This window comes from Hermetia illucens, chromosome 1 (assembly GCF_905115235.1).
Source record: "Hermetia illucens chromosome 1, iHerIll2.2.curated.20191125, whole genome shotgun sequence".
In the NCBI taxonomy this organism is placed as follows: Eukaryota; Metazoa; Arthropoda; class Insecta; order Diptera; family Stratiomyidae; genus Hermetia; species Hermetia illucens.
Genome location: NC_051849.1, coordinates 18,408,407 through 18,428,020, shown reverse-complemented (window position 1 = coordinate 18,428,020; position 19,614 = coordinate 18,408,407). Strand labels below are relative to the sequence as shown.

Genomic DNA, 19,614 nt, shown 5'->3' with positions numbered 1-19,614 from the left:
GTTCATTTAAAACCTTGGGCGCAGCGCCCCACGGGTTCGTATTTGCCTCAAGGCACAATTGCTTGTGGCAATCCCGCTTACTTTCTAGTATAGCCTGCTTAAGGCTACTTCGAAAATCGCGGCATTCGTTCTCTGACTGCCGATGTTCTGGCTTCACGATGTTCTCAACAGCAAGATTTCTTGGTTCCACCAGTATTTTGGTTTACTACTGTGATGAAACTTACGTCGCGGCATTGTAGAGTCGCATGTCTCAGTTACCCATTGACATAATTACCTGAAGTCTAAAAATGAAACTAAAGCCTAAAAAGCCTAAAGGATCTTCGCCTATAGAAGACCTTCGTGAATTCGTGGATGGTTCTCTGGATGCATATAAGCCTGTTCGTTCTATTCTAGCATCCTGAGTCCCGACCTTGGGCCATGAAGCCATGAGGTCTGTTGATGACTAGGAAATGATCTGAGCCCCAAGCGTAACATAGTCATTAAGGCTTTGTAATCAAGCGCAAAATCTTGATGGCGAAAGAGGTAGTACGGATACGCGCTGAACAGTCTGAACCATACGTTCAAAGGCACTGTCTTCTGGGTTCCCTGCAATAGGGACGGGACGGGTTGGCTAGGCGGGACTCCGCCCTTGATAATCCCTCGGTAATTGCAGTCAGTGTCCTGTTGGCCAGCGTGAAGGATGGAATCTAAATCAAGGAGGATCTTGCCCTCCTATAACAAAACCCGAGAGGGAGTTTTCGGTCAAGCCCGACCAAATGCGCGTAGCATTTGGCGGTTTGCATACAATTTGCATTGTTGAAGTTGCGAAAAGCGTAGAGAATTATGTAAGCATTTCCTGTTCAGCTTCAGTTATAGCTAGCCTGCGGGCGTAAGGCAAACAATTCTCAAGGGACCGCTATCTTTCGCAAATGCCACGAACTAGCTCTGAAAATCTGCACCGACTAGATTCTGCTCCCCTTGTCTTTTCCACAAAGACGGTGACTGCGTCTTTGGAGTTTTTGACGTTAAAATGAGCTACCGATACCTACATATTTACGAACCTGAGATCGAAACTTCAAGACCGAGTCAAATTCAAAGGGCCGATGGTAATGAATCAACCATAAACTATGCGCAATTCAAGGAGCCCCAACCCCAACCTACTAAACAGTGCAGGAAACACAAACTCTGGGGAACGCACTACAGATGCTATCACATCCAGAAAAGGGAAATTAGCTGTAAAGGGAAAGGGGTTTTCTGGAGCCCAAAGACGAAAGAAAACCATTGAACGAACAAAATGTAGGAGAAATGGATTTGCACTGAGCAGGATTCGAACCTAGGGCCGGCTGAATATCTTGCGGGATCTCTTCTCTTGTGACTTGATTTGAATAATAGTGACTCAAAATTTGAACGCAATAGTATATTTTCCATTAAGATTGGAGTTAAAGTTAAAAAAAAAGTTAACTCACATTGATATGATCCTAACAAATTATATCTGACTCCAAAGAAATTGCATTCTGTCGGAGGATGACAATCCACTTCTTCAGAAAGTCTCCTTTCGGAACAGCCAAAAAGCTTTCTGCAGGGCTTTTGTGGAGTTATTTGTACAGCAAGACACGAAACAATATTTCATAGTCCTCCTTGGCATTTCAAGCGGGAAATTAATTTTAGCAGTTTTATATTTTTATGAGTAACTGTCAGTGGCCGCTTTACTGAAGTTTCTTGGCCCGAACTGTGACGTCACACAACATGGCGCGTTTTTTCAAAAACGGTATTTGAGAGTTTTGCTAGATTGCACCATAGAAGTGATATTCAACAAGCTATTCTGTTAGAGGTAAGGAGGTGTGTATTCTCCACTGGATTTCAGTTTACGAGCTTAAGTAAAGAGGTTTAACCACAATCTGCACGAATCACTAGCTAATGGTTGACTGCAGGAACAATACTACTTACCGCACCATGGAATGACCTCATATTGCGGGTTAGCGACGTCGGGGAAGTGAACTTGTGTACAGCACACAAAAAGGATAATAGCCAAGTTAAAAATCACAAAACACGTGCCAATAGGACGTCATTGACTCTAAGCAGGCGTTAGTGGAATAAGTCTTGACCTTAGAACAAACTGGTTAGAGCATTAGGCTATTGTACGGAAGGTCGCAATTCAAATCTCACTAGCTGTAGTGGGATTTGTATCGTGACGTAATTGGGTCCAGTCAGGGTAATAATCACGGGCGGGTACTGTAATCCTGTAGTGCACCATTACAATCTTCAATGAAGTGCTCTAATACACTTCACGCCCTGACCCAATTGGATTGTTGCGTCAACCGTTATTATTATTATTAGACCAATTTGACGATAATCTGAAGGCGGTTTGGGGCCAAAGACTGGGGAGGTTACATCGCGATCAACAAAATCTGAAGGTAGCGTAGATAAATTTTCGGTACAGTAAAATCGTAACAACTGCAATTAGCCAGCTAATAACGGCCCAGGTTACAGATAAAGTATCAATAGTAGATTAGAGAGAGAGAGAGAACTTGGGAACGTAGGAGATAAGATAACATTCGACACATGCCTTAGCGAGACTAGGAATGCATACTTAATAATTTCGAACTTCAAATAATTTTATCCTTAGGAATTCTAGCGCCAGGGTGACGGAAGGGAGTGGAAAGGTGTATCTAGTGGCACCAACTTGTTTTCTTTATGGTCCACACGCTGCACCACTCACAGCGTAAGCGGAGAATCTGACTATCCACTGTGAGGGCCCATAACATCTAAAAAATATACATCATAATACACACTGCGCGATTATTTGCAAAAACACCGTGGGAAACATCGCCCTCTTCACATTGCATTTCTGCACGAACTAATCTAGTATGCTCTACTGTAAAGTTAGTGCTAGAAAAACTGTGTTCGTCGGATTCAATTGTTCTACCTCCGAAAAGTAAAGTCTGGCGGGTATATTAAAACCATTTTTGTCTCTGTCAGTGTTCATCAAGCAAGCGCCTCTTCGCCATCATTCTTTGCTCTTCAGTCACACAAGCCATCCAAGGTCCAGCGACCTACGCACTAATCTATGCAGATGATGTTTTCGTGGTATTTGATAACAAAATTGATTTCGAGCAACTTGTTCAAAAATGGAATCATCGCCCCATGCAACACAGTCTAAGACTTAATGTAAATAAAAAAGAATTTTTGACGACTAATACCCGACGACTAATACCCTATCCTCCTGTATGTTTCTGAGTGTTGGCCGACTATAAAAGGTAATGAATGGCGCTCGCGATAATGGAAATGCAAAATGTGTGATGAACCAGTGGCGTAGCTCGTCATGATCATATTTTAAATGAGGATACCTGCGATCAATATGGGGCTGTACCGATCGTGGAAAAATTGTGAGAGGGGCATCTTCGATGATAACATAATAATAATAACCGTTGGCGCAACAATCCCTATTGGATCAGGGCCTTCAAGTGTGTTAGAGCACTTCATTCAAGACCGTAACGGTACACTAGGAGGCAATGTGGTCAGCATTGCGCTCGCCCGAGATTATTACCCTGATTTGACTCAGGTACTCATTCACAGCTGAGTCGACTGGTATCCGACGTCAAATCACGATGCAAATTCCACTGCCACCAGTGAGATTTGAACCGCGACCTTTCGTACGACAGCCTTGCGCTCTAACCACTCGGCTATCCGGACACCGGCTATCCGATGATATGGTCACTTAATTCGCGCTAACGAGATTTCACTTGCCAAGATTGATCTGAACGTCGAAGTCGATAGGAAGGGAGCAGCTAATTGGCGCTAATGAGAATTCACTTCCAAGATTGATCTGAACATCGACGTAGATAGGAAAGGGCCAGCTGAATAACGGTGCAATGAACGTCACCAATCTGACTTTCTTCCATGTCAAAACTTTGTTTTAGAAATCGAATGGGACCCAGCGTCCGGAAGAATTACTGGATATTCAATTGGAATAAACATTTTCAAATAAAGATAAGCAGGAACCCTTTGACACAAGAGGGGCCGTGGGTAAGACATAAGGATCCAAATCACACATATCACGCGGGATATATTAAGTCATAGACTTATGCTCATATACGAAACTCCAGAGCAGTGACCAACAATAAAAAAAATGCTACAAAGGACTTATCCTGGCTGCAAAAAAATTACTGGCCTATGCTGACGATGCGAGATCTTAGGCAAGACGAAATACATGGTGCCAACTAACCAACCAACAGCATTAAATCCCACTGGTCAAACGAGAAGAATAAAGATAGGAGACTATAACTGTGAGACCTTTGAAAATTTCTCCTATCTAAGGTCGAAAATCAAAACCGATAACAGATATGACTATGAAATCCGCGTACGATTGTTGGCTGCCAACCGAGCCTATTTCAGCTTACAAAAACTGTTCTGCTCGATACACCTCACCATAGGGTCAAAGCTCTTACTATACAGGACAATGATCTTGGCAATCCTTATGTATTCCTCAGAGACCTGGGTTCTTAGCAAGAAAAATTCCGAACTCTTGGCCACATTCGATAGAAGAATCCTCCGAAGAATTTTTGGCCCCCTACATGAGGATGATTCCGTAGCCTACATAACGACGAAAGCTATGAGCAATAGTATGACCATCCGGTTGTGGATAAAATCCGGCTCAATAGGTTACGGTGGGCGGTCACTTAATCCGTATGGATGAGGATGATCTAGCCCGAAAAGTCTGCAAGGACAATATCTATGGTAGAAAAAGAAGACGGGGCAGATCCTGCTTGAGATGGAGCGATGGCTTAGGTCAGTACTCCAGACAGCTTTTAGGGATATCGAATTGGTGGACCTCGGCGCAAAACCGGGATGTCTGGAGTTCCTTATTAAGGCAGGCCTGGACCGGATACCGGTTGTTGCGCCATTGATGATGATGAAGATGATTAGAGCCTTGATATTTCGGAGGATATTCCGCCTCTTCTTGATTAACTCATGGAGTTCGTTTATAAGTTCTCCCAGTGAAAAAAAAAATGCTGTTACAGTTTGCTGTCTTCCATGTTCGTCTTTTACAGCAACCGGTGACTATCCAAGTTCCTTTACGAGTTTCGTGGCGAATCTCGACTGCCTAGGAGTAATGTTGCCCTCGGTGGTGACGTTCCAAGCTTTGAGCTCTTGCGAAAAGGATCCGGTATGGATCTCATTTCTACTAAGATCTAAGAGTGTGGGGCACAAAAAGACAGAATATTATTTATTATATGTTTGCCATAAACCGCTATGTGGAGCGTACAGTGTTTGCGGGGGAGCATGTAGCAGTTGACTACACTGAGGGTGTCTAAACCATGAATATGGAATTTCAACACGTGGTAAGAAGTCACCGACTTGGAATCTATCCGTGGTTAGGAGCAATCAAATCGCGACGAGGAAGACATGCTTTCCACTTCAATGGAAAGTTTGTATTTAGCGTCTACGGGCCAAAAAGGAAATTGTGGCACCTTTCACTTCGGGGGAAACTGCAAGTACGATTAAGGCGGGCCTGTCCGCAGTACTACTGCCTAAATGGGCAGAAGAAAACTTCAATCAATATAGAAGGGGACTACATGCTTAATCCTACCTATTAGAGCCTTCTCGCTCACCCTTACCAGGAAAAATGGCGGAAAGGAAAGCTGAAGACGGGAACGCCACTGGTCAATTGCCGGTATGTGAAGAGGATACTACTGTGGGAAAGGGTGAAGGTCTTTGGGAATATAGAAATGTCTAGAGAAATCAGATACAAGGAAGCGAAATCTTCAGCGGAAAGTGGGGACAAATTGGTAACCATGGTGAGACCCGTACATTGAGTTCGAACACTGGAGGGTAAAGAGTGTGAAGGTGCTCAGCGACAGTCACTATCTGATGTTCCACTCCGGCTCAATAGGTTGCGGTGGGCGGGTCCTTTAATCCGTATGGAAAAAAAGTCTATAAGGGCAATGTCAATGGTAGAAAAGGAAGACGAGGCAGATCCTGTCTGAGATGGAACGATGGCGTAGGCCAGGACGCCAAGCAGCTTTTAGGGATATCGAATTCGTGGACCTCGACCCAAAACCAGGATGTCTGGAGTTCCTTATTAAGACTTGCCTAGACCGGATACCGGTGTGATGTTCCTTAATCTGGACCGACATTTTTCAGTTAGAAGTCTGTCAGAAACTGGAGGGGAATGTGTACATTCTAGGAACCAATCATGCAATGCAAACACTCCAAAAGGCACTCCAAAATAAATTTGAAAGACCAGTGCCGGCTTTGCCCTCCATCGTTTTCACTTTCTTATGTCGCGGTGACCAGAGGCAGGTCATCAACTGAACCCTTTTCGGAGCAATCCTCGTATCAATCAATTATCTTCCTTGATTTACAGTAGATTTCCATATTGCTATTTGAAATACCCTTCACTTCGTTTTTGGCCAATGTTAGGTCTTTCTGAAATTCTTATTCAAGACTTCCCGGCGAAGATAAACCATTGGTGTAGGTACTTATCGACTTCATTAGCAAATAAAATTAACACTAACTTCCTTATGATATCTCACACTATAAGCCGACGGCACTAGACAACCTCCTTGTGGAGGCTGGTCGTGATATTGCCCTATTAAATGAAACCAGACTGGAAGGGAGGCAATTATGCATTTTGGGTTTAAAATTTGGCGGAACGATTCTGGCAGAAGCGCAGCCATACTGACAAAGACCCGTTTAAATGCTCACCGCATCTCGGCAGAGGAGACCTCGGTTTTCTTGTAAAACGCCACCAACACCGTGGGAACTAACACTACGTGGGAGCAGATATCTTTTAGTCTTATTGGATCACACAATTCCTGCAGACTGAGGTGCAGCTTCTCTTTCTGATCATAATGCCCTCCTTTTTTTCACTTGACTTACATGACATCTTACCAATTGCTCATAAATGCGCCGGTCCTTCCAATTTGTCAATTGGGGCTTATTTCAACCGGGTCTAGGTAGAGCCCTGTGCCTACCACTTGACAAACTAAGTATACACTAAAGAGATGAACCAAAAAGAAAAGGCCAAATTTCGCTGAAATGCTGATTAAAAGTTGCCATACCGATATTTTGAGTGGCACGTTTTTCACTGGGTTTTAGTCTGACTAGGACAGGTCGGCATTTCAGGACAATTTGGTCTTTTCGTTAGTTTTTCTACCTAAGAACCGAAACGTATGTTCCACACGCGGAGTATCTCTGGCTTTCAGAAATAATGAACCGACTGTCTTCCAGAATTGACCAAGCCATCATTCAGGAAGCGGTCTTCCTCCGATATTTTGTGGAATAACACCGTAGTAACTGAGGTTGGAGAAAAAAAGGCAGGTATGCGAAGTCCTTCCTCACTTAATTTTTGAGGTATCACCAGCGGATAGAATGCGGGGTTGGCTGGCGGGTTGCACTGGAGACGTTAAAGATACCTGACCAACCTCTCATCCATCAAACGTCGGAAAGGTGTCCGAATGCATAACCCTCAATCATCTGAATCTCCACTACAAATCTATAATCCTACTCAGATAGTTCAACTTCGAATATTATCGCTCTATGATTCATGGACATCGAAGGTGCCTTCAATTATGCCTCACTCGCGGCAATTTGTGATGCGGCAAGACATCATGGAATCGAACCGCTGCTAATCAGTTGGATCCTTCACATGCTAGAGTGGAGAAAAATCCACATATCGATCGGCCAGAAGTCTATTGAAGCAGGATGTTTCAGGGGCTGTCCACAGGGAGGGGTTCTCTCTCCACTGTTATGGCTCTTGGTAATGGATACCCTGCTGTGGCTCCTGGAGGACAAAAATGTTTTCGCGCAAGCATTTGCGGACGACCAAGCCGTGATAATTACCGGCAAGTTTGCGGACACCGTATGTGACCGCTTGAACGCAACTCTGCATGTAATCCACAGCTGGTGCCTCCGCAATGGATTCACGGCGAACGCTAGGAAGGCTGGACTAGTTATATTCACTAGGAACGTCAGGTCGGGCAGCAAAAAGTTTCCCACCCTTGATTTGCGGGTGTTGTAACAACTGTCGTTCTTGAACCTTATAATAAAGGGACAGACGAGGCTTTCAGTATACAAACTTCAAATAAATAACGAAATGACACCTGCGGTATACGGTCTCGGAAATATGATCTACAAAATCACAAAATCAACTCTGCCAATGGACAGTGGCTTTATGTTACCAAAGTTCTGCCGGAACTCCAAAGCCGAGATTATCAGATTAAAATGCCTGGAGAGACAACTTTGAGCAGCCAAATTTGATGATGGTTTTGCTCGTAATAAAAAAGTGGATGTACTTGCAAGAAAGGTATACCAGTCACCATTTGCAGGACCAGAGCCTGCATTTGGAATTAACAAATCCGCAGCAATGAAAACCATAAGAGACTCATAAATCAAAAACCATCGATGGGGAAAAGCGGTTGGCTACAGATGCAGCAAATGCATGCTACAAGATGAAATCAAAACGTCAGAAATAATGGGGGCAACGGACGAGAGTAGAAGTCGGTAATGTTGGCGATAAAAAGTAAAAGTTCGCCTCTTATTACGTGCCCCTAATTGGAAACCCCATTCCACGGTTTCATAAGTGCGAAAGATACCCCTTCAATAAGCGCAGTAAGAAGAGTTCTAAATGGCGCAGTTCCTAAATAGGTCCTGAAACTTGCAATTAGAACCCACTATGTATGTGCGCAGAGATGCCTAACTGCCTTGGTCTTTTCCTGCACAGTGAAAATTGCTGAAGTTTGTGTTGATCATAAACTAGGCTAAGCCGATAAGTGAGCGATTATTCTATAAACCTATCTATCTTGTGAATACCATAGACAAGGTTCCCGAGCGGATAATCTATAACCGGCTATTTGCAATAATTGATGGTGGCGGTTATTTATCCAGAATACAGTTCGGTTTCTGAAAGGACTAGTTAGACGTTGATACAACTTAAATGGCTTATCTGCCCGGGAAAATATTTGACGAAAGGAATATTCGTTTTGAGAATGATGGGGTGCTAAGTCCAACTTAATGCTGGACCGGACCAAAGGAAAGGCTACGCACTAGTGACTCTTGACACCAAAGCGCGTTCAATTCTGAACGACGAGAAAGTATCATCGAAGTGCTCATCGGGAGTAAGCGCCAAACTTCTTGGACTGCTTGCAACATGGAAAGTTACTCTATGATTCGGGCAAAGGGTCTAAGGCGTACAATTTAACGACAGGTATTCCATAGGGATCTGTTCACGGTCCTTTTCTAAGGTAAATAATATATAATGATGTCTTATGCCTTGAAGTACCTAAACAAGACGGCAAAAAAACGAGATAACATTGAAGTGGATAGCGAAATACAAAATTTCCGACGGCTATGAAGGGGCAGATGAACTTGGGATACCAAACCCAAAGGGTTTCCAAACGGAATGCACTTGAAACAAAACCAAACTCCAGCGTTGCTGAATTGTTTCTGGGCGAAACCGTTGGTTCCGATTTCAGAATGAGGACAGTAGTTTGTCTAACAATATGCCAATGTCCTCTACGAAAACATCTGCACTCGAAGGAGACCTATAATGAACATATAATATGCAAACTTTACAATGAAAAGGATGAAACAGTCTCTCACGTTTTGTTGAATGGGCAACCAATTTTATGGTGCCACCTGGTGAATAATAAACTCTAAAAGAGAGTTTGGGCTGGCGCGTGAATTATACATTTAACCTCGCGATTAAAACGGGACCTTTCATATGAATGAACTTTAGTAGATATTACACAAAGTACTTCGCTCAAGAAGACTAAGTGCACGAGGAGTAAATGAACTGTCTAGGGGACCCGGAATATCATTGCGTATTCATGTGATAGGGACGAGGTAGCTAACTGGCCCATGTATTGTTGTGTCGATTGTACTTAAATGCTTTTCTTTTGTTTGTTTCTCTATCCCAGGTGACGAGTCATAAATATCTGTGCAAAGTCACATGCTCGCAACTTGTATTGGCAACAATGTGGCCGCCCACCAATGAATCACACACACGGTGCTAAGACCAAACCTAATGCACGGATTTTTCTCGCGCATAGCCAGGGTAAAACTGTACACGGCCATGAGAGAATTCGGTATCCCGACGAAATTAATAAGACTGACTAGGCTGACCCTGACCAATGTGCGAGGCCAGATAAAAGCAGCAGGATCACTCTCAAGACCATTCGACATCAACAACGGTCTACGACAAGGGGATGCGCTATCATGCGTCCTCTTTAACCTGGCCCTCGAGAAAGTGATCCGTGATGCTGAGGTAAATGCAAGAAGTACGATCCTCTTCAAGTCCATCCAACTACTGGCCTATGCTGACGATATCGACATCATGGGAAGAACCACCCGAGACGTACAAACTGCCTTCATCCAGATCGAGCAGGCGGCGCGAGATCTTGGGCTGCACATCAATGAAGGCAAGACAAAATATATGGTGGCAACGTCAGCACCGAAGGCGAATCAACCAACAACATCAAACCGCACTGGTCAAACACAAACACGAACAAGAATAAGGATAGGAGAATAGAACTTTGAGACCGTTGACAATTTCTCCTATCTAGGGTCGAAAATCACAACCGATAACAACTACGATGATGAAATCCGCGCACGGTTGTTGTCAGCCAACAGAGCCTATTTCAGCTTACAAAGACTGTTCCGCTCGAAACGTCTCACCATAGGATCAAAGCTCTTACTGTACAAGACTATGATCTTGCCAGTCCTCATGTATTCCTCGGAAACTTGGGTTCTTAGTAAGAAAAATTGCGAACTCTTGGCCGCGTTCGAGAGAAGAATCCTCCGAAGAATTTTTGGCCCCCTACATGAGGATGGACGATTCCGTAGCCTACACAATGACGAAATCTATAAGCGATACCATGACCGTCCGGTTGTGGATAAAATCCGGCTCAATAGGTTACGGTGGGCAGGTCACTTAATCCGTATGGATGAGGATGATCCAACCCGGAAAGTCTATAAGGACAATATCTATGATAGAAAAAGAAGACGAGGCAGACCCTGCCTAAGATGGAGCGATGGCGTAGGTCAGGACGCCAGACAGCTTTTAGGGATATCGAATTGGTGGACCTCGGCGCAAAACCGAGATGTCTGGAGTTCCTTATTAAGGCAGGCCTAGACCGGATACCGGTTGTTGCGCCGTTGATGATGATGATGATGATGATTTACTGTATATGGTCGAACCTGCGCAATGATTTTTTCCCTCCATACAATCTCGAACAATGCGCTGGGAGATGAATTTCCCGTGTTTGCTCTTCTCGACTTCACTCCATTCATCCATATATGTCTCAAGTCGAGTTGAAATTCATGCAATTAGCTCATAATATGTAGTTCACCGCTGAGGCCGTTGGTTTTCTACTTTCAACTTCTTAGTAATTTAGAGACTATAACTGTACGCTAGGAGATAATGTGATCAGCATTCAAATCATTTAAATTACTCTCTTGCCACTGAACGTTCCACGACCCTCGGGAGTTTTTTGGTCAACGCGCATATTACCAATAGCACAATTCAACTCTTTCGAAAACAACAATTTGTCAGTGATTTCCTAAATTTAAAGTGGGTCGTACAAGCGGCAAAGGTTGCCTTGGAAGGCTACGAATGCGGAAATCGTAAAGTAAATACATCGAATCGTTTTGAAGGATCGTAAAGTGAAATTAAGCGAGCTGGGATTGCGCCAACGATTATTATTATTTTGGAGTTATCCGCGCGATAAGGCCGCGTTCGCAGCCAGCGGCGTATTGATGATGAGTGTAATAAGCGGTTTGTAGAGTGACTGAGTCACGAAACAAGACCAGCTTTCGGTCGAGAAATTTGTGACCTCGCTTTTTGGGGTGTGCAAGGATAATCTTCATCGATGACCTGTAGAAGAGAAGAACAGTTACCACAAAGTATTAACGCAGCGTTATTGGACAAATTGATCGAAAAAAAGTCCGATATGGTGTACCCCAGGGCTCTCCGAGTTGCCCATACTCCTCTACTGTTCTGGGCCTTGGGTACTCTTGGGTGTCCCACTCGTCAACCATCGTGGGAGAATGGATATCACTGCATGTTGTGCTGGCTACGTCATGCCGCCTTTCTTTAATGTGTGACCTATCCACTGCCATTTCCGACTTCTGGGTAACAGGTGTGTGCCACAGATACAGCAACTACTAGCTCCTTCCGAACATGAAGCGGTAGCTCCTAGGATATCATATAGAATGAAAACGCCACTGCGAATACCGAGGTGTATTTTGAAGGCTTGGACGCTTCGTACTGCAGAAAGGGCATTGAAATATGGATGACTGCTTCTGTTCAAAAAGTCAGAAACTTCGAGCTTTACCGCGGCCATTTAGGTTGGTTTTTTTTTTCAGGATTTAATTTTAGTAAACTGTTTGGCACTTTGTTCAACTCATCCCTATACATTTAGGACATGCAAAACTATGCCATACCAGCGGTAGTCCATACGAAGTCTCTCGGATAACACATCCTATATTTTTTGCTCAATACAACAGGACCACAAGTTCTTGAGGAAATAAATGTTCAGAAAGTTTCTATGAGCTTCTTTACCATTCAGGAAACGTTGGTCTGTCTTTTTTCGTAGATTGTGTCTTTCATCTTCATTTTAATCAAAATCAAGAACAACTATTTCATGCTTACAATTTCATCCCCACAATACTTACTCTGTATTCACTTCACAATAATCTGGTGAATCTTCCAAATAAACTAAATCAGATTTTATTAGTTTTTTATGATCCGGATCTCTTCGTCTCAATTTCGCTGGACGTCCGTCCCTCTGAACTAACTGCAAGAATGATAAAACAGCAAATTTAATCAAAACCACCCTCAAAGTAATAAAATGCACAAACATGCACTTACTTTCACATGAGATGCTCCATCATAAAGTGATCCTAACGCTTCGCTGACCACTCGCATGGGGGGTAAACGACGCCAGCACACTCGCAATGAACATGATCCTGACATTCCGTGGCACTTACATACACGCTGCATCCTTGCTCTTAATGCCCTTCGACCTGCCTCGTTATTGTGTAAATTCATTAGACCGGCAGCCGACGAGTTGCTCTCCTGGGCATCGGTGAATCTTCGAGAAAACCCAACGCCGTAGTTGATGTCCTGCAAGGATGTAGTGCTTTAATTAATTGATACTGTTAAAAGAAAACTCTGTAGAAGGTTTGAATTGGTAGAATTTATACTGCAGGCTCTACAATGATCACTGGAACGCAAAAATCTCAGTACAAGTATCCTTTTTTCTAAAGAATCTTCGTTTTTAATTATCCAAGCAAGGTTTGCAATTTCTTCTTGCTTAACTAACAATTACCTCAATTTATGTTGGCTTTATTATTTAACAGGCGTTTACAAGATAGTCTCTCCATCCTACGGTGTAGGTAAGCATCCAAGGCAAAACTAAATGCTTGGGGTCAGGGGGAGGAACTCCCTATACTTGGTCTATATCGGCACAGATTATGCCACTCGAAGCGGAACAGACTCTATTTAGTATTATACCTCCATCAAGGATAGGTTTGCTCATCCTTGCAGGTTGTGGAATCAACAATATACTCTCAACTTTCAAACCAATAATTACCTCTGAGCAGCCACCCCATTGCCACTTTCGCGGCTTCTTCCGTATGTTACTATCGCAGGCACAGTCGTCCAACTCCCCTCGCGAACAGGCTCTCGTAATCGACCAGGCCAACGCTGCTGAATTGATAGCATGGATGTAGGCAGTCTCTCGGCTTTCTGTAAATAACAAATAGAATTATTACCATTAAATCCTTTCCCGAAATGTAAACACACGTTGAAGAACATCCCCGAACGTGAAGCTCCGGGACACAAGGATAATGATGGATGCCAATAAGAAAACAAAAGCTATCATCTTACTTATGCTCATTACGTTGCCGTAGAGTGAGGGTGTATTCGGCGGAGCCGTACAGTTCCATCGACTGTTTTTGAACTGGTGCTGACATTCCTCCAATCCTATTCGAGCTCCCTGCGAAATGGCCTGGAAAATCGAAAGAAAAACAAAATATAGAAGAGGCATTTAGAGGAATCGTTGAGGATATTCTGTTTCATTCATTTTCATTTTCCAGTTAATTAAATGCTGTTGTTGTTCATTTATTGGCTACTAACTGGTCTACGTTTGTGCTAAATACAGATCCTACATTGAGGGTCGCCAGGATTGCATCACATGAAGCTAAATCGTATTATCCTATATAAAAACGGGTTAAATGGATACTTGTTGAAAAGGACTACGGGCGTTGAAAACTTTTCACACTTTCTATAAGTTCTAGGAGTTCATCCATTCAACTAGATGTCATTAGTAGAACGCCCTAAAAGCGAAAGATAAGGGGTTTAAATCTTTGAAACATTCGACGAGGTAGATGCGGGTTCCTGGGGATTCCGAAAAATCGAGGCTATGCAGAAACCCTGCTCAATTAATGCTGAGCAGATGGACCACATGTACCAGCATCATTTCCTACGCACCCCGTTCAGGTTGACATCAACTGCACAGAAAGCGTTCTGGATTGCTCACTTATCACTATGAACGGTGTCAGGATATGGCGGGATCCCGGCAGAGGTATACATGGTATTCAATAATTAGTCATCGATGTTTGCCCGAAGGGGACACTTTTTCTTGTCGCTGGAAAACAGTGAGGCTCGCACTGATCAGCAAAAAGCAAAGGAGACCCTGAGCTACTATCTGCATACTGACCACTCTATATATTTGGGAAAGTGCTCGAAATGTTCATCAGGGGTAGACTCGCCAAAGGGATACCCCAAGACAGTTCAGTTTTAAAACAGGAAGATCCCCAGTTTGGATATTGAGGGATGATCTAGAGGAGACCGGAGGGCCATAGGAGGATAAAAATGACGACGGGGGTAGCACAGAAATCCATCGGGATCGTTTCCTAAGATAGTCTGCCAAAACTCAACATGCCAGAAGAGTCGTGCCTAGTGGCTTAACCGGATGATATTGTGACACTCGTTGTCGTACGCTCCGTTGAACAGGCGCAAAGCAGACTTGGCATAGTGATGCCCATGGCTGTTCATGTTTTCAGTCCTGTGTTGGACAAGACCGAAAGAGTAATTTTGACTGCAAAAAGAATTCGCCAAGTTAATTATTTCTATAGTAAATAAGGAATAACGATCAGAATCAGATCAGATTTTCTCTCTGCGGCAAACGATGGAAAAACTGTTAGAATATGGACATCAGTTGCACCATCTTTTCATCGACTTTAAAGGCGCCTATGATACCATAGCGAAGGTAAAACAGTACACGGCCATGAGAGAATTCAGTATCCCGACGAAATTGATAAGACTGACTAGGCTGACCCTGACCAATGTGCGAGGCCAGATAAAAGCAGCAGGATCACTCTCAAGACCATTCAACATCAACAACGGTCTAAGACAAGGGGATGCCCTGTCATGGGTCCTCTTAAACCTGGCCCTGGAGAAAGTGATTCGCGATGCCAACGTAAATACGAGGGGCACCATCCTCTTCAAGTCCATTCAACTACTGGACTACGCTGACGTTATTGACATTACGGGAAGACCGACCCGAGATGTACAGTCTACCTTCATCAAGATCGAGCAGGCAACCCGATTCCTGGCTGCACATTAATGAAGGCAAGGCGAAGTACATAGTGGCAAAAACGAAAGAACGAACAACATCGAATCGCACTGCTCAAACGAAAACAATAAAGATAGAAAACTACAACTTTGAAACCGTTGAAAATGTCTCCTATCTAGGGTCGAAAATCACAACCGATGACAGCTATGATGATGAAATCCGCGCACAGTTATTGTCAACCAACAGAACCTATTTCAGCTTACAAACACTGTTTCGCTCGAAACGTCTCACCATAGGGTCAAACCTCTTACTGTACAAGACAATGATCTTGCCAGTCCTTATGTATTCTTCGGAAACCTGGGTTCTTAGCAAAAAAAGTTGGGAACTGTTGGCCGCGTTTAAGAGAAGAATCCTTCGCAGAATTTTTGGCCCCTACATGAGGATGGACGACTCCGTAGTCTACATAACGACGAAACCTATGAGCGACACCATGGCCGTTAGGTTGTGGATAAAATCCGGCTCAATAGGTTACGGTGGGCGGGTCACTTAATCCGTATGGATGAGGATGATCCAGGCCAGAAAGTCTATAAGGGCAATATCTATAGTAGGAAAAGAAGACGAGGCAGACCCTGCCTGAGATGGAGCGATGGTATAGGTCAGGACGCCAGACAGCTTTTAGAGATATCGAATTGGTGGACCTCGGCGCAAAATCGGGATGTCCGGAGTTCTTTATTAAGGCAGGCCGAGACCGGATGCCGGTTGTTGCGCCGTTGATGATGATGATGAGCTTTTAGGAAAAACATTGATTGCAATCTGTGAAGTTACAAAGTGTTTTTTTCTCAGGTCGCTTGGAATGCTCTAGGAGAAGGCACAGTCAATCAAGGATACAAAGGAAAAGAGTTGAGGGTTACCAACGCATAGCAATCAGGGGACGAAGATGAAAGAAAAGCCGTTGATGAAAAACAAAACTATTAGAATTCCAGAATGAAGTGAAAAAAGAACGGGAGATTAACAAAAAATATTTTGCAGGATCGGTTGGAAAGTTAGGAAGCAATACATTCGCCGTAGTAGACCGCATTTTTCAAAGCAGTGTTGCTCGTTAGCTATAAGGTGGCCAAAGTGAGCGTTCATCTATTCATTGAAGATTTTAGAGCAAATTACTAGAGTCAAAGGTTCGAAATCATTTTTAGAATCTCATGCTCTGCAAAATATAGTAAAAGCACATTGCCGCTGTGGTGGAAGGATAATCTGTCCAATCCCAGGAAGCTAACCAGGGAGGTATTCGACATCTGATGCTTAGTAGCCACACATAGACTGAATGAAGAGATGTAAACCGGCTGTTAGGACTACCAGGAAGCGGTTTTTGGCTGGATCACTGTCAGAACATAAGTAATAACTCAATGAAATTGGTCGATGGTCTAAAGACCATTGGTCGGCCGGAGAGGACCTTAAAGGGAAAGCTATCACAAAATACCTAAGAAATTGGGCAAATTGAGGCTTGACTGAAATGCAGCGTCGATACGCATTTGCTGATCTCTTTGCTAGTCCGGCAATGTGGGACGGCGGGTTCTTTGAATGAGTCAGTTTACAAAATTTGACGTGTCCTTAAGCCGATGGCTGGATTTTAATACGCGCCACATGAAGCAGGTAGGAGAATCATCTCTTGAGAATGCAATCCATCGTGGATCTTCTCTCCCGATCGCAGCACTCTGGGTTGTTTTATTTCCAGTGCTCAACGCGGGCTCACCCTTCTTTTGGTTCTGATAAGTGAGCCAGTTGAAGATAGCCTTTTTTGGGTCCCAACATCGCTGTGTCGGTTAGATAAATAATAGTTTCTCAACTTTGTTTCCTGGTAGGTTCCACGTACACTTGACCTTGCTTTTCAATTTTTAGGTTACACGTTTTTTCTCGGAAGCAAGGGTTCCTAAGTCTTATTTTCCCATTTTACCTTGTACAGTAGAGTCTCCTACCCTTTTCTTAAGAACTTGTCGTTTCTTGTATTCATCTTCCAGAAGTCTCTGGGTCGACGAGTCTTTACGGCTATAAGTTGTAAGGTATTCCCATCCGTGTTTCTGAGGGGTGTCTTCCCCTCCCTTTGTGCGAAACGACAATCTACACAATTATTTGAAAAGCTCATATTCAGTCTTCTTCGTCGGGATGTAGTGACGGGTGAGATACAACCTTGACGAAACACGGAGTCAGTGGGCTCCTTTTATACTCTCCGACGGTGAGCAACTCTATTAATGTTTCTTCGTCTGACAAACTTTCGGGTACGGATGGTATTTTGGTCATCTGTGAGTTTCATGGTGATTGCACATGGGAGTTGGAAGGGAGTGGAGGTGGAAGGGGAACGAGGCGTTTTCAAGGTTCCTTTAGAATAGTCATTTTATTTTTCATTTTTCTGAATATTCTCGTGATCTAGTTTATTTACGTTACGTTAATTTTAATCATTTGCCTTCTTTGTGAATTACCAGGTCCTTTTTCTCTTGCTTTCGGTTACCGTGAGTCGATTCTTATTTTCCATAAGATTTTCGTTTCTATTTTGATGCTTCTTTTTCTAAGTTTTAGGCAACATAATTATGCATGCAACGAACGCCGCCTTCCTCCTACTTTTTTATCAGAACATTCGGGCTCTTTTGCATTTGACCCGCTGGAGTACCGCACTGACTGACGGTGGCATGAGTTCACTAGGAGTTATCCTTTGGATAGGTTGATGCCTCCACGCAGGATACAAGGACGATAGACGTATCTAATGCTTCACGAGTTGAAGGATTGGTTCGAAAGCGATTGGCTGTTATTCAATTCGAGTCCAAACATGCACCAAGCCCATCAGGCTAGGGGACATGCACCAAGCCCATCAGGCTAGGGGACATCTGCCTACCTCAACTCATGTCGTGCATATAACAGGTTAACATGATGATGAACCGAACGTTAACTTTGACAGACTTGACGAAAGGTTAGGATACGATAACTATTATGGATATAACGACATTTCAGGACCTGACTACTTGTAAGAATATGCCGAATCTGACGATGACATTTCGCCTTTGTAATGCCAGACTAGACCGTTTTATATCATCTCAGACACACTATTAAAGCATCCTGGGAGCTGGTATTTAATTGCTCGCCAACATCTTTGGCCATCACGCAGTTCTGGTCCCCGTGAAAGCATTATTTTATTCAACCCGATAAGATGATTTCAGTCTGTTCTATACTCATGTGCACATCTTCTGTAGAGGTAAAGCAGCAGATTGATATCGGTACTACCACCGGATGTCGAATGAATCACGTGGATCTCTTTTCGTGAGGTTCCTCGCCTCGTTTAAGAACCAATTATATAACTGGGATATCCTAGATATCCAATGTTCAAAAGTAATTTCTCTACTTTCCATGGTTTTTTGACCGTTGACCAATGCGATAAGTCATTGCACATTGAAAGTATCAGACTCACGGTTCAGTAAGATATAGAAAATAGGCGCGGTGATATATGGCTCGTCCTTTCTTAAAAAGTTGGAGGACTCCTAGACTGAGTCTTTTGGTGAGACCCTGAAGAAGCTAGGTCGGGCGCATTTCTCCACCAGCAAAGGCGACTACGAATCAAGACCCCGTTTGGAGGCAACAAAAGCCGTGTGAGATTATCACTGAGTATAAAATTAGATGAGTTATAAACAGAACAGATCCCAAAAACAGCAGGGAAGGGCTATATCGTGGCTTGTAGATTTATCGGAGCTGTATTTTGTTGGAACATGTACCGCACTCCTGGAGACGTCAAGCGTGTGATTTTCATACCAAAAGCGGGCAGGCCCAATAATAAATCCGACTTTCAACCAATGAACCTTAAATCTTTCGTGCTGAAGACCCTATAGCATGTCGTGATCATCCATTAAGGACAATCATAGAGAAGCCGCCCTTCGCCCAATCTCAGTACACCTACTTCACAAGCAAATTCACAGAAACCATCCTTCACGACGAAATTAACACGATCGAATGGTCGTTACACTACAAGTAATATACTTTAGCAGCCTTCTGGGATATAGAGGAAGCATTCAACATG

The 19,614-nt window shown here is 43.5% G+C and overlaps 1 protein-coding gene across 1 annotated transcript in view; it reads right to left on the bottom strand.

Moving 5' to 3' along the window:
* The window catches only part of LOC119646177 (protein Wnt-1-like), a 348,364-nt gene that overhangs the window by 3,470 nt on the left and 325,280 nt on the right, over window positions 1–19,614 (bottom strand). The window contains exons 4-7 of the mRNA XM_038046560.1: window positions 13,871–13,991; window positions 13,575–13,729; window positions 12,851–13,105; window positions 12,655–12,776 (exon numbers count right to left, since the gene is read on the bottom strand). Of these exons, the coding sequence (XP_037902488.1) occupies window positions 12,655–12,776; window positions 12,851–13,105; window positions 13,575–13,729; window positions 13,871–13,991 (653 nt within the window). The remainder of the gene's footprint in view (window positions 1–12,654; window positions 12,777–12,850; window positions 13,106–13,574; window positions 13,730–13,870; window positions 13,992–19,614) is intronic.